Consider the following 14,233-nt stretch of genomic DNA (forward strand, 5'->3'; position numbering starts at 1 on the left):
CATCATGCTTCATTCAAGAACAAAGATGCCATCTGAGCACACAGATTGATGCAAAGGTCTTGTTGTATTATTCAGAGGAATGGGAAGTGTCAATATAGTAGCCAAATCAACCCTCGATCAGTTTAACTGGTCATTCGTTTGCCATTTGACAGGTGTCACTGGAGTAGAATGATTGCCTCAGTTGCCTACAAAGTAATCATTTCTGTGCAAGTAACTTTAGTTGTTAATATATTTTGGTGTTAAATGTTATATCAATGCAGATATTTATTATTTTGACATTTGATGAAAAAGGTTCTAAAAAGGAGCCTAGTTCAGACATCAAATATTTTAGAAAGAAGCATTCCTCATTGTCCAGGGTGCTGTTAATGATCCAATTAGTTAATCAAGAGGTAGACCCAACAACAGAAATGAGGGTGGAATGGGGGAGTATTTTTTCCAAATTCAGTTGCAAACAACCCTGCAATGCGTTAAAATGTAGAACAGTCTTAGCTGGATTAGCAATTAAAGACTAGTCTTTATGCCTTTTAGCATCTTTTATGACCCCAAAATGTCCCAAAGTGCTTTAAAGCCAATGAAGTAAGTTTGAAATATAGTAACTCTTGTAATGCAGAAAATACTACAGTCAATTTGCACCCAGCAAGCTCCCACAAACAATGATAATGACTAGATTTGTTTTAAGTATTGACTGAGGGGTGGGCGTTAGGAATATTGGGAAGCATGCCAGCACTCTTTATTAATTCATGGGATGTGGGCTTCGCTGGCTGGGTCAGCATTTATTGTCCATCCCTAGTTGCCCTCAAGAAGGTGATGGTCAGCTACCTTCTTGAACCACTGCAGTCCATGTGGTGTAGGTGCACTCACAATGCTGTTTGGGAGGGAGTTCCAGGGTTTTGACCCAGCGACAGTGAAGGAATGACAATATAGTTCCAAGTCAGGACGGTGTGTGGCTTGGAGGGGAACTTCCAGGGTGGTGGCGATTCCATCTATCTGCAAGCCTTGTCCTTCTAGATGGTAATGATGTGGGTTCAGAAGGTGCCATCTAAGGAGCCTTGGTGAATTCCTGCAGTGCATTCCCGCTGTTACTGTGCATCAGTGGTGGAGGAACAGGATGTTTGTGGATACTGTGCCAATCAAGTGGGCTGCTTTGCCCTGGACAGTGTCAATCATCTTCAGTGTTTTGGGGGTTACAGTCATCCAGGCAAGTGGCGAGTATTCCATCACATTCCTGACTTGTGCCTTGTGGACAGGCTTTGGGGAGTTGCTCATCGCAGGATTCCTAGTTCTGATCTGCTCTTGTAGTCACAGTATTTATGTGGCTAGTCCAGTTCAGTTTCTGGTCAATGGTAGCCCCTAAGATGTTGATAGTGGGGGCTTCAGTGACGGTAATGCCATTGAAGGTCGAGGGGTGATGGATAGATTCATCTTCATTGGAGATGGTTATTGTCTGGCACTTGTGTGGCACAAACGTTACTGGTCATTTGTCAGCCGAAGCCTGGGCATTGTGCAGGTGTTGCTGCATTTGGACATGGACTGCTTCAGCATCTGAGTCGTAGCTAATGGTGCTGAACATTGTGCAATCACCAGTGAACATCCTCACTTCTGGCCTTATGATGGAAGGAAGGTCATTGATGAAGCAGCTGAAGATGGTTGGGCCTAGGACACTACCCTGAGGGACTCCTGCAGTGATGTCCTGGAGCTGAGATGACTGACCTCCAACAGCCACAACCATCTTCCTTTGTACTAGGTACGACTCCAACCAGTGCAGAGTTTTCTCCCTGTTTCCCATTGACTCCAGTTTTTCTAAGGCTCCTCGACGCCACACTAAGTCAAATGCAGCCTTGATGTCACACTCACCTCAAGTTCAGCTCTCTTGTCCATGGTTGAACCAAGGCTGTAATGAGGTCAGGAGCTGAGTGGCCCTGGCAGAATCCAGACTGGGCATCAGTGAGCAGGTTATTGCCACTTTATAGCACTGTTGATGACCCCTTCCATTACTTTACTGATGATCAAGAGTAGACTGATGGGGCGGTAATTGGCCAGATTGGATATGTCCTGCTTTGTGTACACAGGACACACCTGAGTAATTTTCCACATAGCCGGGTCGATGCCAGTGTTGTAGCTGTACTGAACAGCTTGGCTGGGGGCATGGCAAGTTCTGGAGCACAAGTCTTTAGTACTATTGCTGGAATCTTGTTAGGGCCCATAGCCTTTAAACTATCCAGTGCCTTCAACCATTTCTTGATATCATGTAGAGTGAATCATATTGGCTGGAAATGGGCACCTGTGATGCTGGGTACCTCCAGGGGAGGCAGAGATGGATCATCCACTCAGCACTTCTGGCTGAAGGTTGTAGCAAATGCTTCAGTCTTATCTTTTGCACTGATGTGTCGGGCTCCTTCATCATTGAGGACAGGGATATTTGTGGAGTCTCCTCCTTCCCCGTGAGTTTTTTTAATTGTCCACCACCATTCACGACTGGATGTGGCAGGACTGCAGAGTTTAGATCTGATCCATTGGTTGTGGGATCACTTAGCTCTATCACTTGCTGCTTATACTTTTTGACACGCATGTAGTCCTGTTTTATAGCTTCACCAGTTAGACAACTCATTTTTTAGTAATGCCTGGTGCTGCTCCTGGCATTCCCTCCTGCACTCTTCTTTGAACCAGGGTTGATCCCCTGGCTTGATGGAAACAGTAGAGTGGGGGACACGCCAGACATGAGGTTACGGATTGTGTTCGAGTGCAACACTGGTGCTGCTGATAGCCCACAGCGCCTCATGATGCCAAGTCTCAAGATGCTAGATCTGTTCAAAATTTATCTCATTTAGCATGGCAGTAGTGCTACACAACATGATGCAGGGCATCCTCAAATGTGAAGGCGGGTCTTCCTCTCCACAACAACTATGCACTCCTACCGATACCATCATGGACATATGAATTTGCGGCAAGAGGTTTGGTGAGGACGAGGTCAAGTATGTTTTCCCCTTTTGTTGGTTCCCTCACCACTTACAGCAGACCCAGTCTAGCAGCTATGTCCTTTAGGGCTCGGCCAGCTCAGTCAGTAGAGTTACTACCGAGCCACTCTTGGTGATGGACATTGAAATCCCCCAGATTACATTCTGTGTCTTTGCCACCCTCTGTGCTTCCTTCAAATGGTGTTCAACATGGAGGAGCACGGATTCATCAGCTGAGGGAGGGCGATGCATGGTATTCAGCAGGTTTCCTTGCCCATATTTGACCTGATGCCATGAGACTTCATGGCATCCAGGGTCAATTTTGAGGGCTCCCATGGCAACTCCCTCCCGAATGCTTACCACTGTGTCGTCACCTCTGCTGGTTCTGTCCTGACAGTGGGACAGGGCATACCCAGAGATGGTGATGATGGTGCCTGGGACATTATCTATAAGATATGATTCTATAAGGATGAATATGTCAGGCTGTTGCTCGACTAGTCTGAGAGACAGCTCTCCCAATTTTGGCACTAGCCTCCAGGTATTCGTCAGGGAGACTCTGCAGGGTCGACAGGGGCGAGTTTGCTGTTGTCGTTTCCGGTGCCTAGGTTGATGCCAGATGGTCCATCCGGTTTCATTCTTTTTTTGAGGCTTGGTAGCGGTTTGATACAACTGAGTGGCTTGCTAGGCCACTGCAGAGGGCATTTAAGGGTCAACCACATTGCTGTGGGTTTGGAGTCTCACACAGGGTAGACCAGGCAAGGACGGCAGGTTTCCTTCCCTAATGGGCATTAGTGAACCAGATAGGTTTTTATGACAATCAGCAATGGTTTCATGATTATTAGACATTTAATTCCAGGTTTTTATTGAGTTCAAATTCCACCATCTGCCGTGGCAGGATTCAAACTTGGCTCCCCAGAGCATTGCCCTGTCTCTCTGGATTACTAGTCCAGCAACAATACCCTTTCCCCAGTTATTGTTAAAAACTGCAGTTCAGCAGCACCCATGAGCATATTTCTGGGTGCTAACCACCCAACAATCATGCACCTTAAATGAGAGCACGTGCTCTCAAACACATTTGTTGATTTCTTAGTAACTTGGTTTACAAGCTCAAACTGTAATGCTAAATTCAACTTTGTATAGGTCACCTAACGCATTAGGGTTTTATTTTTTAAAATCACTGTCGAACAGATCATTTGGCCAGCTTACTTAGTGGGATTTTTAATTTTTTGTAAACATGCTTAGTGTCATTCAGCTGACCAAATAAAGAAAAAATACTGCAGTTACATGACCTTACTCCTAATGTGGAGGACAGCCAAAGTACAGAATGATTGCTTTCGAATCCCGGTTGGCAGGATAAGTGTTAGAAGTTCCAAGATTAAAAGCAGGACTCCCTCAGCACTTAAAAAAGCAGAGGAAAAGCGAATGCGTTTAGAAAGCATTTTCACAACCCAGAACCCTCTGTTTACATCTAATCCAAAAGATGGCATTGCACTGAACAAGACTGGAATATGTGCTTACATCATAGTTAACAAGTAACTTTTGAAACATTGTTTCAAACCGCTGCTCAATTAGGAGGTTCACAAACCATTTAGCTGTATGCTTACTTTTTTTCTCCTCTTCCTCTCCAGACCCCAGCAAAGTGAAAATGATTCCAGTTTGAGAGTTTACTCCAACAGCTGTGACTAGCATTCTTCCAGAACCTTCCATCACATGGGTACCTGAAAGTAGACTAGTTAGAGCTGGCCATTCCTGCAAATAAATTGTTTGATATCTATTTCATTATTGTACACTAACAGCTATAATATGAATTTAGGGGTCCATGCTTGTACACACAAATGACCAGAATGGGGAAAACAGTGGTTTTATAGCAGGATGCAGTTTGTGATAGAATAATTCAGATCAGTTGTGCAAATGAAGCATTAAAAACTTTAATGCTTTAAAACCAAAGTATGTACATTGTGAGAAAACTAAACTATACAATGAACACAATAGAATTAGCAGAGAACTTTATAATGATAGCAACCAATGTACAGACCTTTTTATGTAGTGACTTGAGGATTGGATTATGTTAGTAAAGATTTGCACACTAAGTCTGCAAACTGTGGAAGCATTAGAATGAAGTAGGATTTGGCCCTTGCAAAGAGAACATACGTTGCAGGGAGAACAGAACACTGATAGAACAATTAAGTGTAATGGGATGAGCTACAAGATGAGACATGTAAATTCTACCATCTAGAGAAAAAGGGTCAGGTGTGACCTCAATATAGTAGCAAAATGAATCCAGACATTTAATTCAAGGTGATTTCAGTGGAAAAAAGCAATGCATTTATTTTAGAAATATAAGAATAGATGAAAAAAGCCTTTGCTCAAAGGGGTGACAAATATTTGGAATTTACCAATCTGATTCTTGGAGGAAAGATATATGGTAGGTCAAAACATAACTAAATGCTAGGCTGGGCAAGATAGGGCACCAAATGGATTGCTATCAATGGGACAAAAGACCTTTATTCACCTTTTACATTTTTATGTCCTAATGCCAAGGATGGGTTCAATTCTGAAGTGAAAAAACAGCAACTCCTTGCTGCACTATTTTTTCACAATTGTTTAGAAAGCATCTCTAAACCGGAATTTACAAAACAGGTGGTGACCACTCGGCCCAACATGTCTCTACTGGTTCTCAACAAGGGCAAATCAAAACTAATTTCATTGTTATTCTCATTACCTTGCATCGTCCATCCTGGTTCCAAAATTTAGCATTTTTTCATTCAAAATGCTATCTCTGTCTTAATGACTGTGGCAAAGTATTCTATAGTCCAGCAAATATCTACAAAGACATTTCTCCTAATGTCCACTCAGCTGTTTTAAATTGATGATCCCTCGTCATGAACTCCAAATGACGAAACCGGCTATTCTTATCCACCAAAACTTGATAATTTTAGAAGGCTACAGCAACTATGTTCCAGTGGAAATAGCCCCACAAATCTGAGTCTTTCTTCAAAACTATATTACCCCCAATCCTAATAAATGTACACTTCATTCTATGGCTCACATCTTTCTATAGTGGGGAACCCAATCTCAAATAACTGTTTTAGCCAACATTTTTCATTTACTCCTGGATACTATATTTCTAGTTATAAAACTCAAGATGTCTTCCTCTTCAATTGCTTTACAGACCTGCACTCACTTGTTTAAAAAATTGTAATAATTGGATTGCCCAAAATGAATTATTTGCTTAAAGAAAGCAACATTAAAATATAAATAGCTTATATGGACTGAGGGCATTTTAACGTCCTTGGGGACGTGCAGACAGACCTGAAGCTACACCAATAAGTCTGCAACACACTAGACTGTAAACTCTGAAGTTACTGAGTATTTAATGAATGCGAGCCCCAAGTTCTCAATTCAAACCCCCAAAGCCAAAGTCATTGTATCATGTTTGAAGCAAATATTATTAGAGCTGGACAACAAAAGTTATCTGAGCATATTAAATATTGTGCAATCATACTATCTTAAAGATGGAGGGCAAGGGCTGACAGCATTATCAAAGGATTCCTTCCAGGATTTTAGCTAGAGCCATCTGTATTATGAACAGGATCGAAGTCAGGCTGGAAGATTTAAAGAAAAAAAGCAACAACAAATAGGGATTGACAGGTGGAATTTTTTTTAATATTCCTTTGTGGAATGTGCACATCACTGGCAAGGTCAGCATCAACACTCTGCCTAATTGCCCAAGGAACATGGTGAGTTGCCTTTTGAACTGCCATGTGAGAGAAGGTAATCCGACAGTGCTATTAAGAGAATCCTAGGATTTTTACAAAATAACGACAAAAAAAATGGTGATATGTTTAAGTCAGGATATTAAAGTCAGGATATTATGCAACAATTTGAAGTGGCACTGAGTTAGTGGTGTTCCCACATGACTGTTGCCTTTATCCTTCAAGGTGGCAGAGGTCAGAGGTTTGGACGGTGCTGTCAGAAGCCTAGCCAAATCGCTTCAGTGCATTTAGTAGGTGATACACACTGCAATCATTGTGTACCTGTGTTGGGGGGAGTGAAGGTTTACTATTGTGGATGGAGTGTCAATCAACTGGACTGCTTTGCCCAGGATGGCATGAAGCTTCAAGTATTGTTGCAGTCCAGGCATATGGAAAGTATTCTATTACACCCCTGACCCAACTTGTACCTTGTAGATAGTGGAAAGGGTTTAGGAAGTCAGTTGGTGAGTCACTCACCACAGCATACCTATCTTCTGACCTGTTTCAGCCACAACATTTATATGTCTGACCAATGGTAACCCCCAGGGTCTTGAGGGGGGCGCGGAGGGGGGATTTCAATGATGGCAATGCTGTTGAATGTCAAGGGAAGGTGGTTAGACTTGGAGATGGTCATCATCTAGCACTTGAGACATGAATGTTAATTGCCACTCATCATCCCAAGCCTGAATGTTATCCAGGTCTTGCTGCTTCCAAGCTTGGGCTGTTTTATCCAAGGAGTTGTAAATGTAACAAGAATACAATCAATCAGCAAGCAACCTCACTAACTGTTATGATGAGAGGAAGCTCATTGATGAAGCTGTAGTTGGTTGGATCTATTACACTACCCAAGGAACTCTTGCAACAATGTTCTGGGTCTGGGAGGATTGGCACAACCATTTCCTTTGATAGCCATGCTCCGAACAGTAGATTTTCCCCAATTCCATTGACTTCAATTTTACTAGGGTTCCCCGATGACACAAACTCAAAAACTGCCTTGATATCAAAGGCGGTCACTCTCACCTCTGGAATTCAGCTCTTTTGTCCATGCTTGGGCCATGGCTGTAATGTGAAACTAAGCATTCCTTGCAGAACCCAAATTGAGCCCTGGAGAGCTAATGTAGCTTGATGGTGTCGACAACCCCTTCCATCACTAGAGATGGGGCAGTACATACAGACATATGAATTAGGAGTAAGCCACTCAAGGCTGCTCCACCATTCAATATCATGGCCAATTTGATCATGGCCTCAACTCCACATTCTGCGTACCCCCAATAACTTCAGATTCTTGACTAAAAAAAAGAGTTAATCTACCTCTGCCTTAAAAATATTCATAACCTTTGAGATGAGAAGAAATTTTCTCTCGGTCTTAAACAGCAGATCTCATTTTTAAAATGTGTCCCCTACTTCTAGCCTCTCCCACAAAGGGAACATCTTTGCAGCATTCACCCTGTCAAGTCCTCTCGAGGTCTTATGTTTCATAAGATCACCTCTCAATCTTCTAACTCCAATGGACACAGACATAGGCTCTCCAACGTAACAGTCAGTTAGTTCTCAACCAAATCTCTGTTGGTAAAGGTGGGGAAGTGGCAGCAGCAGAGTTACTTTCGCGGAAGGCTGACGGATTCAACAGGCTCAATGGTTACTGTACTGAAGGAACCATTCTATGATTGGATGTGCAGGGATCAGGCCCTTCTCACTGGCAGAAAATCTGATGTTTTCAAACTTCAGCTAGATCAAAGTGGCCATGGATGATTAACTGGAGGGAGGTCACTTGACTGCCCCACAGTTGTTTTTTTGCCCTGGAACAAAGATGAAGTTGAAGAAATCCAGTCATTCTTACCACAGGTCCCCTGCCCAACTTAAGTATTCTGCTCAGTCTCTAAAGATTTAGCCTTTGGTGCTCTCAATTGGGTCAAGTGGGTAAAATGGACTTTTTCTTTCAGTCATCTGCATTCTTCTTTAGAGTTTGCCAAGTCTCCTTTATAGTGTCAAAGTATGATTAATCCTTCTATGCTCATGTCAAGTATAAAAACTCAAAAGATCTAAGCACATTTCACTATCCCATCTGCTGTGTCTTGGGCCACAGCTGTCAACCTGAGAAACATCTATTTGCTCCTTTCTGCTTCTTTCCTTCAGCCAAACTTGAAATATCATAGTCCCTAACCTTTAATGATCTTTATATGGCACCATAAACAGAGTCCAAATTTATCACATCCAGTGTAATCTGTCGATCATATTCCACACTGGAATGAATAATGTTTACCAAGTATAACTGCCCTTTGTAAATTTGTATCGGTTGCCTCTGATTAGCCCATACCTTTCTAAGTGTTCAGTGTTATCCTTTATGTTTTCTTACTGTTGATGAGGCTAACTGGTCTGTAATTACCTGGCTTATCCCTTTCTCCTTTTTTTTGAATAGGGTTGGAATGTTCGTCACCTTCCAGTCCTTTGGCAAAATTCCTGTTTAAGGAATTTTGGAAAATTAGTATCTATTTCATCACTAAACTGCCTCTGTACTATAGATTATTAAAGCCTGGGGTGACCATATAAAATATCATTAACCCTCGAGTATTCTTGTAATGTTATTAGCATTTCTCCCTTCCTCAGGTACTTCAGCAGTCCTACATTCATTCTGATCTATAGAAGTGAAATATTAAAGTTCCTCTGCTTTTCCTTTATTTTCTAAAGTAGGGTCTTCTTCATCCCTCTTGACTTTGCAAGTTTTGACTATCAGCTTCCTTTTTGAAGGCAAGTAGGTCTTAGAAAAGCCTTTGCTATTGCCAAGACCGCTACAATACTAGTTCTTATCTCCCAAAGTAGTATTTTCGGCCTCATCCTAATTCGCCTCTTGCTAGAATTCACTCCTTTATGCTGTGGGTGAGGGATCCAATTCTGCTGCAAGCTGCTAGCAGGACTACAGTACTTTTAGGAGATTGAGCGTTTCCGCTACAACTTGCAGTAGAATTAGATACACATAAAGGGAAGTGTGAAAATAAAAAGTATTCCTCCATGAACTAGGGTGATTTTGTTAATGGGTGGGAGGGGGAAATAACAATATAACCGATATTGAGATGAAGCATGCACTTAAAAGCAGCAGACATTTGACAAAAAAGGAATTGTGTCTATGGACACTCGAATTAAAACACTAGCTTTAAAACCACACTGACCATATTTAGCAAACAAACATATATCCACAAAAGCTCAGAAGGTCTGAAGAAAGTCAGAACATGCTGACAATGTCACAATATTCTGCAAGCTCTCAAAAGCTTATGTTGGCTCTCGGTTGCTATCCATATACTTAAGTGTTCTAATTTCCATTTTTGCACCATGCATTTTTTCATGTTTTGTTTCCCCTGTATTACTAGCTTGAATTTCACAACGCTCCTTCTTACACTTCAGTTTTGAGCTAACCACTTAAGTCATCTAGGGAACTCCAGCTTCAAGGCAGCATGGTTGGTCTCCTGATTTAACTGCCAAAAATTTCTTCAACCGATCATGACTAACCCACTTTTTCAATAAATTCTTCTCTCCCAAATCTATTCTGGCTATGACACTTTTAGCTCTCAATTTTCCCAGCCCATTACCCAGGTTCAGAGGGGTGGGGGAAATGTAGCACCGAGTCAGGATTTTAACTTACTGACTTAAGTCACGAATGCATTTGGGCATTTTATCCCAGAGCTTCCTATCATTGCAACCTTGTTACTTTTCCTTCTTCTCATTCTCCATTACTTAGTGTTTGACGGGTTATAAAATACCCAGTAACGTCACAGCACTTAGTTCTCAACTACATCTGGAGATGCACAGTATATCTACCATCCTCACTAAGTTGATCTGATGTTAGAATTGTTTATTAACCACTCCTTCTACCCTTCCTGCTTTTTCCATTTCATTACATTTCTTTAAGCTAGCAGAGTTTAATGCCCAGCCTTACCTGACTAAAATCAAGCTGCTGTCAAAGCCACAGCACCATACTCCTATTAGGAGCAATCTCTTCCTAGTTTCACTGCTTCTCCCCAGTCCTTCAACCCACCCAGTATTTTGCTTCACAGGGCTGCAATTCACAGTATTGGCTAGTCTTTTCCTTTCTTGCAGGGAGCAGTTCAGTAGGCTGATTCAGAACTAATTTCACATTTCAGACTGGAGAATTAGTTGACTTGTTTCAACCCTTGTGGTCTATCATGCTGGAGGTTTCTTTGTCGCCTTGTGCTGTATTATCTTACCAGACAACAGCAGTGGATCTCTTTCTAGGCCCTTCTTCACATGGTCAGACTCCCCAGTCAGGGAGCTTTCATCAATCTTCAGGTCATTTCCATGAATAAGCACACCGTCAGCAGGTAGGAGGTCACCTAAAAGCCAAAAAGCCACACACTTGTATTTTAAGATAAATCCTGCTTCATAACAGTTGTGATTATCAGTATTCACCAATTAAAATGTTTGCATCATTGCACATTTTCCTTGTTTGTGGAGGTCATGTCCCTACAGAGGAAAAGAACCAGCAACAGCATTCTTTAAGGAAATATTGATGCAAGCAATCAAGTGATCCCCATTATACTGTTAAAAAGGGCCAGCAAATATCTAGCTAATAGCCAGAGGGGAGAAAAAAACTGGCAAAATTGAAGGCCAGGAGTTTGTTTTTTGGTAAAGTCATTCCACCAAGGTGTTCATTCATCCATTTTCCACATACAAATTGAGCTAAACCATGGAGTAACAGTTAATAGGGTTGAGGTTTACGTTTTTGGTGCCACCGTCTTAGGCAGTGTTGCATCCAATGAGCGCTTGATTCACATGTGACTAGTGAATTTCCAGTTTTTTTTCCTTTCATGGGCTAAGCATTACTGGCAAGGCCAGCATTTGCTGCCCGCCCTAACTAACCTCGAGAAGGTGGTGATAAGCCACCTTTAACTGCTGCAGGTACACCCTACAGTGCTGTTAGGGCCAAGATTTTGACCCAATGACAGTGAAGGCAAGGCATTACAGTCCCAAGTCAGGATGGTGCATGGCTTGGAGGAAAACTAGCAGGTGGTAGAGGTTGCTGCTCTTATCCTTCTGGTGGTAGAGGTTGTGGGTTTGGATGGTGCTGTCAAAGGAGCCTTGGCAAATTGCTTCAGTGCATTTTGTATATGGTACACACTTGCTGCCAATGTGCACCAGTGGTGGAGGGAGTACATGTTCAAGGTGGTAGACCAAGCTTGGAGTGCTTTTGGGACTGCACTCTCGTCAAGAGGGGAGTCTTCCATTACATTCCTGACATGTGCCTTGTAGATGGTGAGCTACTGGTCACAGTATTCCCAGTCTGACCTGCTCTTGTAGCCGTAGTATTTATATGACTGCTGCAGTTCAGTTTCTGGTCAATGGTAACCTCCGTTATGTTGATAGTGGGGGATTCAGCAATGGCACTGCCATTGTATTGCAAGGGGAGATGGTTAGATTAGCAATGGTCATTGCTTTGCACTTGTGGCACAAACATTACTTGCCACTCATCAGCCCAAGCCTGGTTTTGCTGCATATAGATTGCTTCAATATGAGATTTTGTGCATGGTACTGAATACTGTAATAAATCAGTGATGATCCCCACTTCTAACTTTAAATGGAGAGAAGATCACTGATGAAGCAGCTAAAAATGGTTGTGCCTAGGACAGTATCCTGAGTAACTCCTGCAGTGATATCCTGGGGCCGAGATGACTGTTATCCAACAACCACCACAATCTTCCTTTGTGCTGGGCCACAGGCATTGGAGAGTTCTCCCCAATTTCCATCAACTACAGTTTCACAACGGCTCCTTTATACTTGTCAAATGTTGCCTTGATATCATGGGCAGTCCCTCTCACTTCACCTCTGAAATGAAGCTCTTTCACCCATCTTTGGATCAAGGCTACAATGAGGTTAGGAGCCACGAGTCCTGGGGAGGTTATTGCTGAGCATGCGCTACCTGACATCACTGTCACAACATCAAGTGGGCTGCTGGAGCAGTAATTGGGAGGATTGGACTTGCCTTGCTTTTTGTGGACAGCATATACTGGCAATTTCCCACAGTTGGGTAGATGCCAGTGATGTGGCTGTCCTGGATCAGCTTGGCTAAGGGGGGTGACTAGTTCTCAAGCACCACTGTCAGGATACTGTTGGGATCCCAGAGCCTTCACTGTATCCAGTGCTTTCAGCCATTTCTTGATATTATGTGGAGTTAATTGAATTGTATGAAGACCTGGCTTCTGTGGTGATGGGAACCTCAGGAGGCAGAGATGGATCATCCACAATAGTTAAAGATATGCTAAGCTCCTCCATTGAGGATGGGGATATCTATTGGGATATGAGAGTCTCGTCCGCTGGTTAGTTCTTTAATTGTCCACCACCACTCCCTACTGGCAGGACTGCAGAGCTTGATCTGTTCATTAGTTGTGGGATTGCTTAGCTGTCTATTGCATACTGCTTGTTTATAGTCCAGTGTTACAACTTTGCCAGGTTGATCTCTCATTTTTAGGTATGCCTGGTGCTGCTCCTACATTCCTCATTGGAACAGGGCTGATCTCTTAGCTTAATAGTAATAGTAGTGTGAGGGATATGCCAGGCAATGAGCTCAAATAAAATTCTTCTGAAAGCCTCATGGATGCCCAGTTTTGGAGTCACTAGATCTGTTCTGAATCTATCCCATTTAGCACAGTAGTGCCACACAACATGGACAGTATTTTCAGTGTAAAGACAGGACTGCTCCACAAGGACTGTGCGTTACTTACTCTCACCAATACTGTCACGGACAGGTGCATCTGCAACAGGTAGATTAGTGAGGGAGAGGTAAAGTAGGTTTTTCCTTCTTGTTGGTTTCCTCACCACCTGCTGTAGGCCCATTCTGGCAGACATGTTCCTCAGGGCTCTGCCAAGAATGACCAATGAACATTGCCAGAATTAAGACGTTCAGGGGCAGTAGTCAACAATCAGACACCTCCAATGATTTTGTACGACTTCAGAGTCCAAACAAAAACCTTTTGGATTTTTTACCGTAACTCGGAGGCCAGACGGCCACATTAATAGAAACTCCTCCAAAATCTGGATATCAATGCAGGCCGTTCACACCAGGCACTACCAATGCTCCCTGGAATCAAATTCCCCAGTTTTGTTGGCTGTGCCAAAAGATGGCACTAACTGCAAGGCTACAATGTCATCTCTGGATCAAAGTGTCCTAATTCCCTAGGGCGTTCTTGGATCCCCACTATCTGGGCAAGCTGAAATTATGTAAACATGTTTCAAGCACACTCCCCAAATCTCACTATAGCAAGGGCTACATGTAGGCTATATTTAACATTGAAGGCACTTAGATGCATCTGAATTCCAGAGCAGAGAATTTCAAGACTGTGCCAAAGCCTATACTGATGGGGAGAAAATTAAGTTACACAAGCATCAACCAGGATGCTCTGAGCAAATCACGAGTGCTCAACCAGAAGTTAAATTCTCAATATAAGCACACGACTGATGCTGGAGGATGAGAGACAGATCACGCCCTGTCTAAATGAAAGAATAAAAAGGTGCCTT

At 42.7% G+C, this 14,233-nt stretch overlaps 1 protein-coding gene across 10 annotated transcripts in view; it reads right to left on the minus strand.

Annotated features, from left to right (window-relative positions):
* LOC121293223 (plasma membrane calcium-transporting ATPase 1-like) overlaps positions 1-14,233 on the minus strand; it is a 107,464-nt gene that overhangs the window by 48,805 nt on the left and 44,426 nt on the right. For all 10 annotated transcript variants that reach the window (XM_041216060.1, XM_041216067.1, XM_041216069.1 and 7 more), the window contains 2 exons: positions 10,930-11,055; positions 4,559-4,672 (listed from right to left, as the gene is read on the minus strand). In XM_041216060.1, the coding sequence (XP_041071994.1) occupies positions 4,559-4,672; positions 10,930-11,055 (240 nt within the window). The remainder of the gene's footprint in view (positions 1-4,558; positions 4,673-10,929; positions 11,056-14,233) is intronic.

Source organism: Carcharodon carcharias, chromosome 21, assembly GCF_017639515.1.
Source record: "Carcharodon carcharias isolate sCarCar2 chromosome 21, sCarCar2.pri, whole genome shotgun sequence".
Taxonomy (NCBI): domain Eukaryota; kingdom Metazoa; phylum Chordata; class Chondrichthyes; order Lamniformes; family Lamnidae; genus Carcharodon; species Carcharodon carcharias.